The sequence below is a fragment of the Canis aureus genome, chromosome 36 (genome assembly GCF_053574225.1).
Source record: "Canis aureus isolate CA01 chromosome 36, VMU_Caureus_v.1.0, whole genome shotgun sequence".
NCBI classification, from domain to species: domain Eukaryota; kingdom Metazoa; phylum Chordata; class Mammalia; order Carnivora; family Canidae; genus Canis; species Canis aureus.
Window position 1 is genome coordinate 30,366,112 of NC_135646.1, and position 22,100 is coordinate 30,388,211.

The 22,100-nt window shown below is 35.6% G+C and overlaps 1 protein-coding gene across 14 annotated transcripts in view; it reads right to left on the reverse strand.

Moving 5' to 3' along the window:
- PMS1 (PMS1 homolog 1, mismatch repair system component) overlaps window positions 1–22,100 on the reverse strand; it is a 107,570-nt gene that overhangs the window by 16,420 nt on the left and 69,050 nt on the right. For 12 of the 14 annotated variants that reach the window (XM_077884767.1, XM_077884766.1, XM_077884772.1 and 9 more), the window contains 4 exons: window positions 10,576–10,692; window positions 2,823–2,945; window positions 2,128–2,271; window positions 846–1,735 (listed from right to left, as the gene is read on the reverse strand). In XM_077884767.1, the coding sequence (XP_077740893.1) occupies window positions 846–1,735; window positions 2,128–2,271; window positions 2,823–2,945; window positions 10,576–10,692 (1,274 nt within the window). The remainder of the gene's footprint in view (window positions 1–845; window positions 1,736–2,127; window positions 2,272–2,822; window positions 2,946–10,575; window positions 10,693–22,100) is intronic. The other 2 variants (XM_077884774.1, XM_077884778.1) reach the window with 2 other exon arrangements.

Genomic DNA, 22,100 nt, shown 5'->3' on the forward strand with positions numbered 1-22,100 from the left:
AGGAAAATATCCAGAAAAGGAGACAAAAAAATAAGTACCCCTTACCCCAAAGACTGCCCTAAGCTCTCGGCAGAAAAACTCTGATCCTAGGGCTTATTCAAACTCTTTGTTACGGCTTATAGAACTTTACAGAACCTGGCCTGCCTTCCCTCAGCTTACTTTCCTATATATACTCACTCATATTCTGTTCCTGTCACAGAGGGCATCTTTTATTTCCTCAATAACACTATTTTCCTTCTAGCTGCTTTATCTAGAAAATTCCCTACACCATACTGATTAACTTGTAGACACACATAGCTGGATTTTACTTTTTTTTTTTTTTTTTTTTTTTTTTTTTTTTTTTTGGATTTTACTTTTTAAATTCAGTCTGACAATCTCTGCCTCTTAGTTGGAATATTTAGTCCATGTAATGTAATAACTGATGTGTTTAGGTCTACCATTTTCTTAATTTAATAAAAGGGATATCAAGGTATTTCTTAAAACTACCAGTGTTATAATTATTCTAATACATAAGCTTAAAAAAGAGAAAGTCCTGTCATAGAAAGATTCTTTAATATAAAAAATAGAAGAAAATAGTATTTTTAAATTAAGAATAATGGAAAACCTTTCACTTCAAATTTTAATAATAAGAAAGTAGTTAAGGCTTGTACCAAAAACAAAAAACAAAAGACTAAAAACTTCTAAATATAAAAAAGTGATGCCAAAAAAGGTACTCTAGCCAAACCAAAAGGCATTTTCCATTCTGCTTTTCCATAAATAAGAAGTTTAAATTTTTTTTAACCCAGTGAGTCATATAGAATGGAAATATCTCAGCATCAGGTCACATGCAAGCTCTGGAAACTTACTTCAGTTTTTCCTCTTCACTCAATGTCTTCCACAGTTCTTCAATTTGTACTGTTGCATCCTCCAAACTGGTCTTAGAATTTTCTGTGAGAAACTGAGCACGATGGTCTTGAACAAAAAGGGCGCTTGCTGACATGGGTTTCTTGACTACTCGACTGCTGATTAAATCATATGCTGTAAGCTGTCCAGATTTGTTATCTACCACATTTGATTTTTTGCTACAGGAACTTTCACTGAGATTCTTTAGTTCAGGACTTGGATAAGCATTATTATTTTGTTTACACGCTGAACTTTCTTGAGGCACTAAAATTTTCACAGGTTCAATGTTTTCTCCCATTGAATTTTTAAGTGTATTTCCCTTGCTCCAGTCATCTGCAGAGATTTCCAAAGGCTTCTCAGGAACTGCTCCTTCCTCATTTTTCCTATTCTCATCTCTATTGCTTTTATTGCCATTTTCTGATTGGGTATGCTTAACAGAAACTACAAAACAAGTTTCACTACATTCCTTTTGGGCATCCTCACATGATAAATTATTCATTGGGATCTCCTGAAATATACTTCTAGTGTTCTTATCGATGTTAGAATTTTCACTATTAAAATGATCATCACAATGGTCATCAACATTTATCTGATTATTTAAACAATAATTAGTGTTTTTCCCAGATTTATCATTACACACATCATTTTGGAAAGGAATGGCTGAAGTATCAACATTTGGATAATTATTTCCAGATGATTCCATCTTATTAAAAAGCACATCTGTTTCTGTTGTATTACTAACAACCATGTCAGCTGAGGAAACATCTGTTTTATTATTTTCATAAGAATTTGTACTAGGTAGTGATCCATAACAAGTCGTCATCAGATTTTCAAGAGCAATTAAAACAGCTTCCTAAAAATATAAATTAACAAATGTTAGGAAAAACTGTGAAAAGAATAAACAGGCAAGATTTAAAATAATGTTAAAAAATATGTATAAACCAGCAACTCGGGATCCCTGGGTGGTGCAGCGGTTTGGCGCCTGCCTTTGGCCCAGGGCGCGATTCTGGAGACCCAGGATCGAATCTCACGTCAGGCTCCTGGTGCATGGAGCCTGCTTCTCCCTCTGCCTATGTCTCTGCCCCTCTCTCTCTCTCTCTCTCTCTCTCATAAATAAATAAAACTTAAAAAAAAAAAAGAAAAAGAAAAAATAAATAAACCAGCAACTCTCCCATGTGAATATGGTTAGGACTATGTAAGTCTGTAAATAACATAAATAAAAAAAAAAATTACCCAAAAATTTACCTTATTCTGTATTAACACTTGACTTTTATCTGGTGTTATATTTACATCCACATCAGCTGTAGGAACATCAATTTTCAGAAAGAAAATGGGATACAAACGACTGGCTTCCTTTAGGCACTTCAGATTGTAATAATGTCGGATTAGCTAGAAATATATATTAATAAAGAAAAGATAAAAATACCGTGTAAATAAAGATAGTATTGCCATCCTTAAATATAACCAAAAAAGTATAGTCAGTTGAGAAACTGAGTGGATTTAACAGCTTACTAGGAAAAGCAGTATCTAAATGGTAATACTCATTCAGAGGCCATGAAATTACATGAAGCACAAGCATTTATTAAGAAAAATAAATATCCAGTGCAACTGGCATCATGGTTAAAAGATCATAGTATCATGAGTGTTTTCAAAGTCCAGGGTTCAAACCCAAACTGTTACTTTCTGGCTATAATGGGCTAATTAATTCACTAACATTTCAGTTTCTTCACTATAAATAGGATAATAATTCATAACAGAATTGTTGTCAAGTCCTATTAAGACACCTAGTACACTGGTTAGTAAATATTACGGTATCTGTTTATCTCCTTCTCTTTATTTTAGAGCAAATCCTTGGAAGTAGCCCTTATAACAAGTTGACAAATGACAGAGTTTTTATTTCTGATCCAAGTAGTACTTTTTTTTTCCCTAAAACAGATTACCTTTAATATGTCTTTTTGATGTACTGGTCGATTGTTTATAAAGATAAAACTCCTTTCTGGGGTTGAAAGACTCGTTGAAGAGTGGTCTACATCATGCTTTGGAAGAAATCCACTTAGATAAATCTGCAATTATAATAAATAATTACAGAACTAATATACATTGTCAACAATGAAGGTTGTTCCAGGGGTCTGGCTGTATACAATATAAAAGGTATAAAAAAATAAAATTGCTTTTCATCTTTAGGTCTCAAGAGTCATATACTTGCAGATAACCATGTCTTGAACATTAACCTTAACTAAAATACTGAAGCATATTACATTGGTGTTCTTGGCCTCTAAGTCAACAACTCTACAACTGTATTTAAAAAAATAAATAAATAAAATAAATATTTTTTTAATATATATTTATTCATGAAAGATGCAGATTGAGAGAGAGGCACAGACACAGGCAGAGGGAGAAGCAGGCTCCATGCAGAGAGCACGCCCCTGGGCTGAAGGCGGTGCTAAACCACTGAGCCATCCAGGCTGCCCTACAACTCTATTTTAAGGGAAAAAAAATGGCATTCATAAAGCTTCATGAATGGACATATGTCTTACTGTCATAGGACATAAAGTATAAATAAATACTGTTCTACGTTCAACCCTATCTTCTTTCTTCTTAAAATTTCTTTTATCATTTAAAACTTCTTCATATTGTAACTTTCTTTTAGCTGTTCGTCCTTTCCTTTTTAGCCACCTTTTCCTGTAAAGAAGTGGCTGTTTCTATCTTGTGGAGCTAATCTGACTGGGTTTTCATTTCTCAATTAAAAAATCTTTTATTCTTTGACACTGATTGCAGTACTTTATTTTCATTTTTGTTTAGAGAACTTTCCTACAATCAAACCAATTATTTTTATGCTCTTTCTCTATTTTACAAATGTATGAAAAGAAAGGATAAAATGATTAAGTATCCTAGAAAAAATACCAGAGAAAAGAGAGAGACTGAGGAGATAGAAGCCATGAAAAATGCTCCTACTTTTTACCTTTAAAGGTAATATAGAGAGTTGTTAATAATACCGAACAGAGACAAATTGATTTAAATCCTAGCTCTACTCTACTAACTATATGATCTTAGTTATTTAAAATACAAGCCTATATTCTTATCTGAAACAGCTAGATACAGATGTGTTTATATTAACCTGTTAAGAAACACTAATAGTAAAATTTCAGCTCAGGCTTAGGAAAGTGAGTGTCAGCGAAGATGCTATTTTTAGGTAAAGCAGAAACCATGAGGCTCTTTATCAACACAGTGGGTAGGCTGCCATCTGTGTCTATAGCTAGCCCAACCCCTGGAAGTAAGTGTTTAAGGAGCTACATTACCAATTTTAGAACACTAAGTGCACTACAGTCACAGTGCCAAACTGTGCCAATTTCAAAAATAAATTAATGAAGCGGGATAATTCATTACAAAATACTACTTAACTATAAAAACTTCACAGTATTTAGAAATGGTTGTATAATTTACCAGGTAACATGAGACCCTTCTTAAAGCACCTGCTGAGCATCAGGAAGCACCTGTTTAGTCTCTGAAAGACTTACTGGGTTTGTGGACTTAAAATTGCCCCAAATAGGTAAGAATGAAAAATAAAATGAAGCAAAGATTGGTAATTTGCTAGTGTTTTCCTTTTACGCCATCTTAGTTGTCCACTGAATAATTATTACCATTTCCGAATACTGAGCTTTAAAAATGGCTAAGAACAAAGTGTATTTAAGTTATATGGAAAAGTAAAATCAAAGAGCAAAGTCTTATACAATGCACTAAAAATGAAAATCAGAGTAGTTATGGAAAGAGAATGTCTGTTAGAGACCAAATCAGTGAAAAGGAGAGAGAGACAGACAGACAGACCAAATCAGTGCAACCAAATAAAATATTCGACCATACAAAATTCTGTACCTAAGTGTTCCTCAACCTAGGAAGCAAAACAAAAATGAAGGCAATACTTCTCCCCTGACTTCTATGCAACAATGGACCTCTTCCTTCCTTCCCTCATCTCCAACCCTCCATAATCTGGTTTCTACTACCTGCAATAGCCAACTCCAACAGACACACAGTCTTCTCTTATTTGGCTCTCTGCAGACCCAGGCACTAATGACAATTCTCTCATCTGGGAAGCATCACCTGTTCCTGCCTTCTCTTTTGGTCTTTCCGCTTCCCCCCGACACTTCCTCTCTAGTATAGTTTGCTGATTTCTCTCCTTTGCTTACCACCTATAAATGATGATGGCCCCAAGTTCCTGCATCAGAGCCTTTTTTCTTGGTCTCTACTCTCCAAGTAATTTCATTCACATCTATACACGTATACCAGTGATACTAAGATACAGATGTACAGCCTCTATTTCTTTCACCCCTATTTTTAACTAGCTGTCACAAAAATCTTATCATTCTCATCACAGTCAAAATTTGATAAAATACTTGACACCACTGCTGCCCTGCTGTACAACTGGCTCCTCCTATATCCTTTGGCATAATAATGAGCCCTGCTACCTACCCAATCTGTCAAACCCACCACCTCTCCTCTCCTCTGATTTCTACTGAAGTAAACCTGACTGGTCTCCTAACAGTTTCCTATTTCAGTTAATCTCAAGAACACAAGGTTATGTTTCTAAAGCAATAATGTAAGTACTGCTCAGGACAGTGGAATAAGGTCATGCAGAAAGTCCTTCACCCCCATCCCAACTGCAAATACATAACAGCAACAGAAAAAAATCATTTTTTACAAAAATCTCAAAAGAGTGAACCATTTAAAAGTAAGACAACGTAGGAGCGCTTGGGTGGCTCAATTGGTTAAGCATCTCCCTTCGGCTCAGGGTCCTGGGATCAAGATCCACAGGGGCTCCTACTCAGCAGGCAGCCTGCTTCCCCCTCTCCTCCTCCCCCGATGCTTATACTCTCTTGCTAATAAATAAAATCTTTTTTTTTTTTTTAAAAAGTAGAACAAAATAAAGATGTTATGGATGCAAAACATGAGAGTGATGACTGAAATCAAAAGCTCTATGTGCTGCTCTAGGATCACAAACTAGCTATGTCAGAAAATTTTTTGCAAGTATGTGTGGTGATGGATGTACTTGACTTATTGTGATAATCATTTTATAATATATACATATAACAAATCATTTTGTTGCACCCCTGAAATTAATAATAATGTCATATATCAACTATATCTCAAAAAAAGAAATAATCTGTGTCAGTTGGAAATTGGATTCTAATGTTGAAATAGGGACAGAGAACACATACAAGGCAAGACATTAAATAAAACCAGTCTTTCCATATGAAATGGGCTGCTGAGACAGTCCTTTTCCTCCCTCTCAAATTGCTTAAAAATACTTTGACCACTGTTTAAGAAACTGCTTGCAAAGGTCACAACAAAAAGTATGGATAACTCCAAAACCAAGAATAAAGCTAAGCCAAGTCAGCTAGGAAAAGGGGTCTCTAAAATCTTGGCAGGACAAAAGGCATGAACTACTAATATGAGCACCTGGTTTGGAGTTGAGGGCGGGAGGGTGGTGGTGTCTGCCAAACCACAGGGAGGAAGAATGTGGAGTGGGTAAAAACAAAATAACAAAAACAAAAAAAGCTGCATGCACGATGATTGTGCAAATTAAAGTTTCAAAGCATATAAAACAGCAGAGAATTAGAGAATATTCTTCCAGGAAAGTAGAAATGATAGAGTAATATGAAAAGAACTCTGAAATTAGTACGTGTACTGTGCTTTCAAAAGAGTAAATAAAAATTACATCCATTATTTAAAAAACCAGATGAAAAAAAAATCAAGACTAGTAGCTATAAAAAAGTTTAGAAGAGAATAGGAAAATGAATAAATTCTGAATCTTGGAAATACACAGTTTTGGGAATAAAAATCAGGCAGCATCGAGGAATTCACCCAGAACTTAGCATGGCATAATGCAGAGAAAAAAATATCGAGAAAAGATAGATGTCAAAAAACAAAACAAAACAAAAAACAAACATGAAAAAATAAAATCTGAGGTGCTTCCCTAAGCTAACAAAGCCACACTGGGGAACTCCTAATAAATGCCAACACAGCAGTGGTTGAGCTGGGATCACTTTCCATAATTAAGAGATTCTCCAACATGAAGTGGCTGTAGTAAAGAAAGGAACCCTCAACATTATGGGAAGAGATATATAAAGATTCTCTATATCCAAGGTTCCCAATGACCAATCCATTTGCCATCCCAGTACAGTGGAGGGGTCTTGGTGGTCAAGTTTCACAACTTAAAGTATGCAATGAGGACCGAAGTGTGGTGAGATGGGGGAACTATTAGCAGTTAGTAAACAACTTAGGATTGCTTTTGGCCAGGAATGAGAAGGGGTCAACGAAACTCTGATAGAGGACAACCCTCCTTGCAGGACCATAAAGCATGGAGTGATGATGGGGAGCTACTGGCAACATAAATACAACACCCATTTAGATACGCAGCACATAGATAGAAGAGGGATTTGGATAGGTGATCACTCTCACTAGAGACACACTCAAAAGTTTATCATTCTAACAATCCATGAGACTGGAACTATTCAGCGACACATGCTTTCCAAATTCCTCCATTCCCCTGTGCAAGGATAGAAGGCATTAAGGTAGCAGCAAAAGTTTTGATATCTATGATAGATCACCATCAGCTCTCATACAATTCTATCTCAAGAGAAAATTGAAGAACCAATGGGCAAGCATACATCTGGCAACACATGTCAATAAAGATCACAGAAAAAAATTCCCAATTGTGAAACTAACAGGATAGTTCCAATCACACATGAAATCATCATCAAAATCTAAACTGGTGTTTTTCATACTTGAATGTGAATGTGGGGACCTTGTTAAAATGCAGATTCTCATTTCCTATGTCTAGGATGAGTCCTGAGATCCTTCATTTCTAACAAGCATGCAGGTTAATACCAATGATGTTGGTCTTCAGACCAAACCATGACACCTAGAATACCTGGAGCACAATACCGAGGATACCAAGTCTGGATCTCCTGTCACAAGCTTCCTGGGTTACCAGGGTAGGCCACAAGGTCCCACAAAGCCACAAGGAAGCTGGGGAAACTGACTATCCCAAGACAGCACCTTTATTATCCCAAGTCAGCCACCATAACCAGTCTAAAGTGGCACTAGAGTATACCGAAACTACTGAACAACTATTAAAGGAGTTCTGAAGATCTGAAGACAGAATCTATGTCAGATCATGGACATGCTCCAGGTACTGTGGCAGGCAACTAAGGCTGGCCCGAACTGTTCCTCAGGCAGGGAGAACATCAACTGAGCACAAGCTTCCATCCAAGACTAATAAAATGATAATAATAAAGAACTAAATATGGCAAGGAGAATAGAAGAACTATTGATCACAGAAAAGTGGTTTCAACAAATTATGAAAAAAGGAGAACAGAGAAACCAACTGTACAACAGAACAGAGAGCCTTCAGGCTTAAAGTGAGCAGACAAGCAAAATCAAACAGATTCTATTTTATAGATTCTTCTATGAAGAAACTGAATAAGGATAATCTGTCACAAGCCAATTACAATTAATCTAATTTTGTGCTAGGAAGAAAAAAAAAAGAGGAAGGAAAGGAATGGGGGATAGAAGGAAAGAGATGACATGGCATTTACTGAGAACTGGAGCAGTGAGCATGGGTGCCCTGTGCTAAGCCACCACTCCATGATGGCACTTGTGACTTCCCCAGACTCTGGGAACAGGACCAGGATCTTGATTAATTAATACTCAAGTGAAGCCTGACACTCAGTAAGCCCAGCCACAAACACTGAGGTCCCAATTAGACTTCCTATTCACAGAAAAAGATGGCATGGAGGAAAAAGACCTAAAGAGGAAAACCAAACCGACCTCCTAAGAAACAGATAATCTAAGGAACAAATAATTTAAAAATAGAAATAAAACTTAGTATCTCTAGAGAGATTCAAGATTTTGTATCCAAAAAAACAACAGAAAGTTGTAAAAAAAAAAAAAAAGCAGTAAAATTTAAAAATGCCCTTGGAGGAGTGCCTGGGTGGCTCAATCAGTTGGTTGAGCATCCAACTCTTATTTCAGCTTGGGTCATGATCTCAGGGTTATGGGATCATGCCTTGCATCAGGCTCTGCACAGGGCATGGAGCCTTTTAACAAAAAATAAAAAATAAATGCTCTTGAAAATTAAACAAAAAGGTTTCCAAAAAATCCAGAAGGAATAATAGAGTGTCAGATATCTCCAAAAACTTACAGAAAAAAGAAAAGATGCAAAGCTTGAGAAAAACAGTAAGAGAAAAATGATCAAAGTTATGACAGATGAAAGTATATAACCCAGAGCTGAAACGGTCTTTCAGATTCAAAAGGTCTCACAAGTACGCAGCATAATAAGCAAATGAATAATAAAAGACACACACCTAGAGACACTCTTGAAAAGCTGAGAAACAGAAATGAAACATCCTAAGAACGTTCCGAAAGAAAAATACATATCAGCTAGAAAGAAATAATTAGAATGAATTCATCTTCCCATCAGCAACAATGGATATATTCAAACAACATCTCTAAAGTTCTGAAAAATTATTTTCAGTATTTTCAATCTAGAATTCTAGATCTACCAGGCTGTCAACAAAAGAAAGTGCAAAATATCATTCTCGTACATAAAAGTCTACCACTCATGCCCTCTTTCTGTGGAAGTTAACTAAAAATACATATGAGAAACTGAGAATTAAAACTAAGAATGAGGGCATGAGATATATGAAATAGTGGAAATAACTAGTATTTCTATGAAAAAACATTCCAGGACTGGGAGCTGTGCAGAACACCTGACATGTCATAAGTCCAAATAAGAAATTAAGTTCTAAATCTAATGTTTAAAAAAAAAAAGGGAACATTACATCACATACCTTCCTTAATGTCTGTTACCCAGTTACCCCTGTTCCCTTACCCCCTTCCCCTTGAGAAAAAGAAAATGGAACAGAATGAATTACCAGCTGTAACTAGAGTAAGTAAAAGAGCTAGGTTTTACTGCTGACATGATGAAGAAAATTTATTCACTTAAAAAGGAAAAAACAAAAAACCCAAAACCTAGGGAACCCCAGAAAAAGCAAAAACTTTGTAAGATAGTCCATATATAAAGCAAATAAAAATATGACAAACTTTGCACAATTGACAGGAGAACAAGAAAGTAGATTCCATTTAATTGGAACAACAGAAATATTCTCATTTGTATGGCATGGACACATAATATGGTTTCTTAGGAAATGCAATCCTAGCACAATACTTAGCTTGCAATTAAAATTATTTGTAGTCATAGAATATACTCCATGTAAGTTTTCAACTTTTATAATCAATTTTCAAACAAAAGATGGAAGACTTAAAAATGGTTATAAAAGAAAAGTTATTAAGCTTGATAACTTACAGTACAACTGACATTATCGAGAGAAGGAAGAGCAAGTAAAAGGGTAGGCATGCTCTTAACCTCATCTAGCATTATAGGAACTCAAGAAGCACTGTCTGAAGCTGAGAGACCAAGAAAAGGAAGCTGGAGAATATATTTAGAATGGGAGAGGGAAAACAAAGGTAAGAGAGTTCAACTCTTTATTTACATATTTTCTTTTTTAACCCTATACATATATTTAATTAAAATGTTATAAGAAAAACTTCTTGCCACCTCAACCCCACAAAAGAAAAATAGTTTGACAGTTTCACTGGTAAACCAGAATCACTACAGAGCATTTTGCTATGTACCTGTGAGTCTTCAGGGTGGTACTGAAACGGTTCCATGTTGCCCATCACGGCCGTCCCCAGAACAGCCCGGAGAGCCACCTGACGATCGGATACTCTAGTCTTCTGCCAGATAACTGCCTAGGGACAGAAAGATACAGGTAGCTTTTATCATACTTTAGATTTACTAAACTCAAGTACCTGTCCCATTGATTTCTATGTTTAGCATTCATCCCCAGCTTGTATTTTCAGTATCACTTAGAAGTATCACTTAGCACGGGCTATAAAGTCAGCCTCTGAGTTTTAGTGACTATCCATGTTATAGTATAAAACTTATTTAACTTCCCCCTAACCTCAGTTTTCTCCTCTCTACAAGATGACTAAGAATATTTATCTCCCAGAGTTGTTAAAAGATGAAAACATATGGTTTAGGCAAACAGAAAGGACAGTGCCCAATCCTAGACTTTATAGAGCATATCCTTCAGGGCATATTTAAATTAAATTGTTACTCTAAGTAAGGTATTACAATTTTATTGAGGATGGACAACTAAGCTATACGATTTCTGTTAATAGTTGAACTGATATAAAAAGTTAGAAAAAAAAAAAGTTAGTAAAAAATACTAACTGAACCTCATATACATAAACGTTGAATGAGCTTGGATTTCTTTCACTGGAAATATATAGTTAGGGTAGTTTAAGAGAATCATGGTAAAGAGAGACTGGACCAAAGTTTGTGAAGTGCACCATCAGGCATGATACACTGCAATTTGTTCAGGTAACAAGATGCAATTATAGTCAAATCTCTTGAGAAACCATCAATATAGACATAATTTGTTCATTCAACAAATATTCACCTGGCACCTCCTAAATCCTGAGAAAAATGTGTAAAGGACCAGGAGAAAACATCAATATTCAAGGGATCTGCAGAGGAAGAAGAGACTGAAAAGGAGTGGCAGTCACAGAGGCAGTTAGAGCTATAGGACACTCTGGTGCACAGAACAAGAAAAACTTTTAAGAAAGTAGTCAGTCACCAGTGAGAATGGGAAAAATTAACAAGGCAGGAAACAACAAATGTTGGAGAGGATGTGGAGAAAAGGGAACCCTCTTACACTGTTGGTGGGAATGTGAACTGGTGCAGCCACTGTGGAAAACTGTGTGGAGGTTCCTCAAACAGTTAAAAATATACCTGCCCTACGACCCAGCAATTGCACTGTTGGGGATTTACCCCAAAGATACAAATGCAATGAAACGCTGGGACACCTGCACCCCGATGTTTCTAGCAGCAATGGCCACGATAGCCAAACTGTGGAAGGAGCCTCGGTGTCCAACGAAAGATGAATGGATAAAGAAGCTGTGGTTTATGTATACAATGGAATATTACTCAGCTATTAGAAATGACAAATACCCACCATTTGCTTCAACGTGGATGGAACTGGAGGGTATTATGCTGAGTGAAGTAAGTCAGTCGGAGAAGGACAAACATTATATGTTCTCATTCATTTGGGGAATATAAATAATAGTGAAAGGGAAAATAAGGGAAGGGAGAAGAAATGTGTGGGAAATATCAGAAAGGGAGACAGAACATAAAGACTGCTAACTCTGGGAAACGAACTAGGGGTGGTAGAAGGGGAGGAGGGCGGGGGGTGGGAGTGAATGGGTGACGGGCACTGGGTGTTATTCTGTATGTTAGTAAATTGAACACCAATAAAAAAATAAAATAAAATAAAATAAAATAAAATAAAAAAAAAAAAAAAAAAGAAAGTAGTCAGTCATATATGACTAATGTCAAGAGACCAAGGTATAAACAGCAATGTAGCCAGAGTAAGACTTAGCAATCAGAAGGATGTGAGCAGTTCTAGGCAAGGAGAGCAAACGAAGCCAAATTTTAATGACTGAATAGTAATTACAGGAAGAACATAAAAAATCTGAACCTAGATAGCATTTCAGAAGGTTCACTGTAAAGTAAAAGCAGATAGAGCAATAACCAGAGGCAACTGTGGATCAAGGGTGGGTCTTAATATGACACACTTGAATCAGAAGTAGTGAAGAAGATGGGTGTATAAATAAGTAGGTTTGTAGATTCAATGGCTAGAGGTTAAGAATGTTCCTTTATTTTGTTTCCTTGTAATGTAGAAAAGTTATTTGTTGTGAGTGAAAGCACAGTGATTTAAATATCTGATTGTAAAGAAGGTGAGAGAGAGAGAGAGACTATGACTAGACCAGACTAGACTAAAGGATTCTGGCCAAATGAGCTCCTTTGACATGACCAGGAACCTATATAAGCAGTTTGAAGTACTAACAATATTATATATAAAAACAAAGAAAGGTGAAGTAAATGGATTCATGTTGTCCTCTAATTGTCATGCTGAAGGATAGAAGTGAAGGGAAACGGCCTTCTGGACATGGCAATTAGCACTGACTCTGCATGTTGAAGTGTATCATCTATAAACCACTTTGTTTTTACAATCTTAAAGACGAACCTGCTTCGGAAAACAGATGCAATACAACAACTACTGAACAAGACAAACTACGTGATATTTAGTGTAACAGGAAAACCTTTTACCTATTCTCAGGGTTTTATTAATACTAGTCAAATAGGACTTACGTTTTATGAGGAATTTACTTGGCACTACTATTCTAGAAACTACTGTAATTTTCACAACTATTTCACATAAGTTCTATTATCTCATTATAAAGAAAAAAACTGAAGCTCAGACAGATTGACCTACGCAGAGAAACTCAGTAGGTCAGGAAACCATGATTAAGAGCCCAACTTTTTTGGCTCCAAACTCACTATATTTTTACTCTGCTAACATCTCTCTCATCTCTAGTCAAAGACAGTAATAAGTCAAAACCAACACCAGACCCTAACTGGGAATTCTCAAAGACCAATGCATTTTCATGTATGGTTACCCTCCATGGCCATGTGATATACTCCCTACTCTCCAACTAACTTGAGGGTACTAATGCATTCTCAAACCAAAATTATTTTTAATCTATTCATTTAAAATAAAGATAAATATATTTCCTAGAACTATTTCCATAAAAATCTATTTTTAACAAACAAAGGAAAGAAAATAAAAAAATAAAAATAAATAAAAAATAAAAAAATAAAAATAAATAAATAAATAATTGGGGTCCCCAAATCAAAGAAACTACACCAGAAAAACAGAAGTCTAAAAAGATTGGGAACTACTAGCCTCGCATCCTAAAATCAAAATATTTTTGAGCGCAGTTGTCAGTTCTAAACTTAATCTTATTATACAGATTGTTATACCTAACAATTTCTAAATTTCCAATAATTTTCACTCATTAATATGCACATAAATACAGATGTGCAGTAATTAGGCCCAAAGTATACAGCAAAAATGACAGAATTAGGAAAACAATTTAGGTACTGTTGTTTGATCCTAAATTTCACCTTTTCACTATTATGTATTACTTTCAAAGTGATCTGAAGTAGAAAAAAATATATAAAGTACATGAAGAAATCAATGTATAAAAATAAATTATAAACAATGAAAAAATTGAGGTCTAGGTTCAATGCATATATTTCTTCTCCTTTTTTTTTTTAAGATTTATTTATTTGAAAGAGAGAGAGAGGATGAGCAGGAGGACAGGCAGAGGAAGAGGGAATCCCAAGCAGGCTCCACGCTGAGCACGGAGCCCAAAGTGGGGCTTGATCTTACGACCCAAGGCAAAACCAAGAGCTGAACACTATTACAAAACACAGTGGAGGCACTGTAGTAGAAACCTCAGTTTATGTCACATGGTGACTTCCTGTGCAGTGAGATCTGAAAGGAGTCTGCCGCCCACAACTCCTAGGACAGGCAGTGCCGACAGGACGGAAGGGCACATGCAAAGGCATGGAAGCACAGAGAATATGCACTGCTGGCAATGAGGCTGGACAGACAGGAGCAAGATCAAGAATAACTGATCATATTGTAAGAAGTTTACAGTTTATCTTATATGCAATGCGGAGTCACTGGAGAAAAAGCTAATTGGGAAAATGCCTGATCAGATATGGATGCTAGAAAGAGATCTCGGATTTTAAGGACATTATGCTATGTGAAAGAGTCAGAGGAAGACAAATACTGTGATATCATTCATATGTGGAATCTAAAGATAAACTTGTAAAAATGAGAGAATAAAACGATCGTTACTAGGGGACAGAAGATAGGGAGGCAGGACAGATACTGATTAAGGGTACACACTTGCAAAGAGGAGAAAGGAAGTCCTGGAGAGCTAATGCACAATACAGTCAATATTAACAACAGTATTGTATAATAACCATCAAACTTCCTGAAACTAGAACCTAATTACCCCAACCACTAAAAAGAAATGGTAATTATGATAGAGATGCTAATTATTGCTACTATGGCAATATAAATGTATCAAATTAACATGCTATATGCCTTAAATTTACATAATGTTACATATCAACTATATTCTTATAAAAAAGATCTTTTATAAGAATGAGTTAGTGAGAACTGAAGCTAAAGCAATATGGATTTTTAAAATGTGATTGCATTAATCCAGCGTAGAGATTCTCAACTTTTACCGAGGACATGCAAAATGGACAAAGTTCACGTTCACAAAACATCCCATAGACACCGAGGACTGTGTGTAATTCCTGGCACACTCGCTCTAATGCTACCACTTCTTCTTCCACTTACAAAAAGCCAAAATGAAATGCAAGTTAGTGAAAGTGACAATTACAGATTACTCCTCTAATTTTTTTAAGGTAAAACATTTGCAAGCTCTGGTACTTTACTAATATTAATACTGTGGCTGAAAGATAACTGGATGGCACAGTGGTTAAGTGTGAACTCTTGGTTTTGGCTTGGGCCATGATCTCTGGGTCCAGAGACCGAACCCCACGCTCAGCACAGAGACGGCTCAAGACTCTCTCTCTCTCTCTGCCCCTTGCACTCAAATAAAAAACCCATTGTGGCTGAGACTCACTGGACGAGGTAACAGAATCAAACATATTGCTAAGAGGGAACGAGCACAGGGATAAACTAAAGGATATGAAACAGACTTGATGTGACTTGGTAACTGTAAGTGGAGAGGAAGAAAAGAATCAGGAATGTGACTGAGTCCCTGGTATCAAGAACAGGGTCAGGTACCCAATGGGACCAAATAAACAATCTGTGGACAGAGCGAACAGTTATAGAATATATTTTTCTGGAAAACAGTAACCCTAGAATTGAAAACTACCTATTTTTAAAAATTAAGACTGCTGGTTGTCACATCACTACATAAGCTAGAAATTATAGTCTTTGTCTACTCCTTTAAGAAATCCAAAGCAGCCTTTTTCTTTCATTTTTTAAAATATTATAGTTTGATATATAATTCATAAACCATACAGTTTGTCCATCCTAAGTGTACAAGCCAATAGTTTTTGGTATATTTACAGGGTTATGCAACCATCACAACTAATTTTAGAACAATTTTCTCATTCCAAAGAGAAACTCTGTACCCATTAGCAGTCACTCTCCATTCCCTGCCACCTTCACTCAAGACAACCACTAATTTACTTTATGTCTCTATAAGTTTGCCTACTTTAGGTTTTTCATATAAATGAAATCATACATTATAGTCTTTTGTGAAAGGTTTCTTTCATCTAACGTAACATTTTCAAGGCTTATCCATGTTGTATCAGTATCTTATTCCTTTTTTAATGGTTAAGAAATATTCCATTTTATGGGTATACTTTTCAATTATGTTGTTTCCACTTTTCGGCTATTATGAATGATACTACTATGAACATTTATGTACAGGTTTTTGTGTGAAATACATTTCCATCTCTCTTGGGTATATTCCTGGAAGTGGAATTGCTGGGTAATATGGTAACTCTTTTTTGAGGAACTGTCAGCATATAATTTTTGCATTTCCTGTGTGTGTGTTTGCATGTATGTGTGTATGAGCGTAAAAAGACAAAGAAGTGATGGCTTCTGATATTACAGCTGTTATTTTAAGCCAGTTAGTAGCTGGTGTTTTAAGGAACAATATTCAAAATAAGAGAAAGTAGGTAAGGTTCTGATTAATCTGCAACTGTATGGAATGAAGTATCCCTGCTTCATACCTTCCATATCACAGGTACTTTAAACAACGAACAGTTGAATAGTAACAATTTATTCATGAAAAGTTTATCTCTTTACAGCTATGCTACATCTCTAATACATACATGTAAATATATTTAAAGTAGTCAAGAAAATATTTCAAGAAAACTAACATTTTAAAATTCCAAAATTTCCTACACTTGAATACAGATACAAAGCCTGTGATAGTTCTAATGTAAACATTTTAGATTAGAGTGTTGCCTCAGGTAACGCCTAAAGATATAAATCTTAGCTGCTGCAAAGATGTTATTTCACTGCCTGAACTCTTGGGTAGCTAGTGCACAGAAATATAAAAAGATCACTTGAAGAAATGGGTTCTAAAAAAGCTGTCAAACATGAGAATCATTAAATGTGAAATTTCATTTTTAAATAAATACTGCTCGTGGTTTTAGAACATTATTTCACAGTAGGCAATTACTGCATCAGATTGAGGGACTAATTTAGGAGCATTTTCTAAATCAGCTGCAGTTGGGACAGCAATAAATGATTACAGAGGTCTGCCAACAAGTTAAATCCTTGCTATTGCTTAGGTAATTAAAGTTCATTTTCAAAAACAGAACCCATTATTAAAACAGTGGATTAAAAATTTTTAAAAAGTGGAAATTAAGGATCTTTATTTTAAGAAACTTAATTTTTAAATACTGTATTTATTACTTCAGCAAATAGTTTCTAGTTTGCTTTCTCCATCAATTCTATATTATTTTCTAAAACAGATATTTTCTTTCCACTTCCTAAAGTTTTGCATATATTTTGCTCCAAGGCTGAAAAGCTTAACATGTGCTAAAAATACACACACATACTCCCATATGTTTTCTATCTAGGTCACACAAAGTTGGAGCATCTGAATGTGCCAAGTAAGAATCTGACTCTAGTCAGTATGATGATAGTCAGTATGATGACAGTGCAAAAACACCTCAATAAAAAATATATTATTACATGCACATCAAGTAATTGATTGACATTAGCCAAATATATCTTGCCACTCTTCCTATTTCATTGACATATACTATTTGAAGGAAATGATTAGATGACAATACTCAGTATTAAATTAGTAAACCTCAATCGTGAAGGCGATTTGTGATAGCAGGAAAGAGGAGGTCGCACAAGATGATGCACAATTAATTAAAAAGTGCAATGCTACTAAGACTGCCTGAGCAAAGGTGACTCGTTCTAGAATATGTAATAAAAAAGTATATATATTGGCCTAGAGTGCAAACTTTCATACAAATTATATGCACAGATATACTAGTAAGTTCACATCTGAATTTCTTTTAAAAAGCTTTCACTACTTCCATTACAATATCATCATTACTATTGTTAAAAGAATATCACATTCTATTAACATCATAAGCATTCATATGATTTGATTCTTGCTAAGCAGATTCAGACTTTTTTTTTTTTAATTTTATTTATTTATTCATGATAGTCACACAGAGAGACAGAGAGGCAGAGACACAGGCAGAGGGAGAAGCAAGCTCCATGCTGGGAGCCCGACGTGGGATTCGATCCTGGGTCTCCAAGATCGCGCCCCGGGCCAAAGGCAGGCGCCAAACCGCTGCACCACCCAGGGATCCCGAGATTCAGACTTTTAAAAAGGATCTATCTTGGTAAAATTTATTCAGCACAATTCTGATTTTAATCTCTTATCCCTACTTTTACTCAGCTCAAGTATCTCTTATTTTATATTCAGTTTTTGAAATAGAGTATACAAAACTAGTTTTCCTGAAGATTATAAAGAAATTAGTAACAGTAATTTCACCAACAGGCAGGGAGGCTTACAGGAGGTAGGCAGATAAGAGACAAAAATGAGAGTAATTTTTTCACTGTATCTTTTCATACTTTTTGGTTTTTGAACCCCATAAAGGTAGGGTTTATTTTAAAACTTAAATAAAAACTTAAAAACATAAAGTTAATTTTTATCAAACTTTCAAAAGGAGATTGTAGATTACTCCTTGTGGTCTTTAAAACAAGTAAGATTATTTCCAAGATTGGATTAATCTTATCAGAAATGTTTTTCTTGCTAGACCCTCTTTCTCCATGCTTTGCAACTGCCTTGAGTACTGAACCAGCTACCTCTCTTATATAATCACTAAACATAATTTGGCCCATCCTCCAACTGCAATGAGAATTATCTTATTTTAGTTTCCTAAGTGTTCGTTCACAACCTCCTTAGGAGCTTCTTCAGTATAACATGAAACCGGCCCCTGTAGGCAGAAGGCAGGAAGAGACCCCAAAGACAGAGGTAGCCCACCCCAGATTGGTAGGTAATGGTTTTAATAAGCAAGGGGTCTCATGAGGCTGGTTTTGGGTGGCTGCAAGACACGTAGATCTATGCACCTACCCTCCCGAATTTAAAACGTCTGTATAAAGCCTTAGCTGGGTTGTCTCATACAATGTCCGTATGGTCTCAACAACACTTTACTCTCTCAAGGCTATGTCCTTGGAATAGCTCCCATTATGGGTATGGTAGGCAAGGCAGGCATTGGGGGAAGGTGGAATGGGAGGGGCCCACTGAGGAGCTACTGATTGTTCAGGGTCCAGCTCAAGGGTCAACAGGAGGTCATACACTCTTGATTACCTCCTCCAACAAGAAACTACTTATGTCCTTTGGCCACATGGCAAGAAGTCCACACTCGCATATAAGGTATACAACAAGGTCCTTTAGAATCTAGACCCAAGCACCTACCCAGCCTCATTTTCTATTTTTAAATACTGGCTTTCTCTGACCTCTGAGGACTCTTTGATCTTGCATGGCTTTTGAATGCCTCTGCCCAACTAGTCTTTCTCAAAAACTAATTTCTAAGGCTTCCTCCACTGAAAATCTTTTTGAACCCAAGATGCATTTAATAACTGCCTCCAGAATATCCATACTTCTCAATATTGTTTACAGAAAACTCTTCAGAAAAAAAAAAAAAAGAAAAAAAAAAGAAAACCCTTCAGGCTGGCCCTTCTGATAAGCTCTTTCATCTTAGAACCCTGAAGCAATCATTACTTCCACCCATACTTAACTTTACAGAAAAGGTTATGTGCAAATCAAGCTGCTACTGCTTTATAGCACTATCTCATTTTGGCTCTTCCTCTTTGTTCTCCCACTGAAGAAGATCACTTTACCTATTAGTTTTGTTTTTCATGAGATTTTTCTTTTCCAAATTTGTTCATACTTCTAAATGAAGCTACCTCAACCATCTCTCCTGAAATGCAACTCCACCCTCCACATGGTTCTCTAGTTCTCTTTTCAGAGAAATAATGGATAGAAAATCCAGACTGAAGATCAATCAATAAGGAAATAGAGGACTTGAACAACACTACAGATGGACAGGCATGTACAGAACAATCCACCCAACAGCAGCAGAATACATATTCTTTTCAAACTCATACAGATCCTTTTCCAGGATAGACCAAGTGTTAAGACAAAACAAGTCTTCAATTTAAGCAGACTGAAACATACCAAAGAATTTTTCTAACCATAGTGGAAAGAAACTAGAAATCAGTATGAAGAAAAGTGGAAAAAATTCATAGTATGGAGAAATTAAATAACACACTCTTGAACAACCCTGAGACAGTGTTTTTGTCTTGAAACAAAAAGAATATTAGAAAATACCTAAAGTAAACAAAAACACAACATACCAAAACTTACAGGATACAGTATAAGCAGTACAGTTTATCCATAACAATAATGCCTACATTTAAAAAGATGTCAAATAAACAACCTAACATATACCTCAAAGGGCTAGAAAAACAACAAACTAAGGCTAAAGCTGGCAGAAGGAAGGAAATAAAGATTAGAGCAGAGCAAAATAAAACAGAAAACATAAAAACAACAGAAAAAAAAAAAACTAAGACTTGGTTTTTTGAAGAGAAACAAAATTGGCAAATTTTTGGCTAGAATAAGAAAAAAAAGACCCAAATTAAATTAGAAATGATGTGATATTTCAACTAATACCACAGGGAAAAAAAAATCATGAGAGACTATATGAACAATTACAAGCCAACAAACAGGATAACTGAGAGGGCTCAACTCCTAGAAACATACAACCTACCAAACCTCTATCATGAAGAAAGAGTAAGTCTGAACAGATTGTTACAACTAGTATAGAGATTGAATCAATAATCAAAAACCTTTCAACTAAGAAAGCCTAGGACCAGATGGCTTCACTGGGGAATTCTACTAAACATTTAATTAAGACTTAACACAAATCCTTCCCCAACTCTTCCAAAAAAACTGAAAGAAGAAATGCTTCAAAACTCATTTTACGATTCCAGCATTACCCTGATACCAAAGCTAGACAAGAACACTGTGAAGAAAGAAAAGTACAGGCCAATATCCCTGATGAATACAGATACAAAAATCCTCAACAGAACACTAGAAACGGAATCCAACAACTATTAAACAAATCACACACTAATGGGATTCATCTCTAGGGTGCAAGGGCAGTTCAACATATGGATTTCAATTAAGGGAATATACTATATTAACAAAATAAAGGATAAAAATCACATGATTGTCTCAAAAGGTGCAGAAAAAGCATTTGACAAAATTCAACACTTTTCATGATTAAAAAACAATAAAGGAATAGAAGGAAAGTAACACCACATAATAAAAGTCATCTATTAAAACTCCATTATAACCATCATGCTCAACTGAAAAGCATTTTCTTTAAGATCAAGAGTAAGACATGGACACCTATTCTTGCCACTTCCATTCATCACAAAACTGAAAGTTCTAGCTAAAGGAATTAGGCAAGAGAAAGAAATAAAAGGTATCCAAATCAGAAAGGAAGATGCAAAATTGTCCCTGTTTGCAGATGACATGATCCTATAAATGAGGAAAACCCTGAGGACTCTATCCAAAAACTGTTAGAGCTTAGAAATTCAGTAAGATTGTAGGACACAAAAATCAACATACAAGGGGATCCCTGGATGGCTCAACAGTTTAGCACCTGCCTTCAGCCCAGGGGGTGACCCCTAGGGGCCTGGGATAGAGTCCCACATGGGTCTCCCTGCATGGAGCCTGCTTCTCCCTCTGCCTGTGTGTCTGCCTCTCATGAATAAATAAATAAGATCTTTTGAAAAAAAAATCAACATACAAAAAACAGCTGTGTCTATACACTAACAATGAGCTGAGAAAAACAATTAGAAAAACAGTTCCATTTACAAGAACACCAAAAAATAAAATAAAATAAAATACTTGGCAATAAATTTAACTAAAGAGGTGAAAGAATTGTACATTGAAAACTACAGAACACTGATGAAATAAATTAAAGATGACAAATGGGAAGGCATCCTATGTTTATGGATCAGAAGATTTAATATTAAAAAAAGGAGATTTAATATTGTTAAAATGTCCATACTACCCAAAGCAATCTACAAATTCAATATAATTCCTACCAAAAATCATAATGACATTCTTTACAGAAAGAAAAA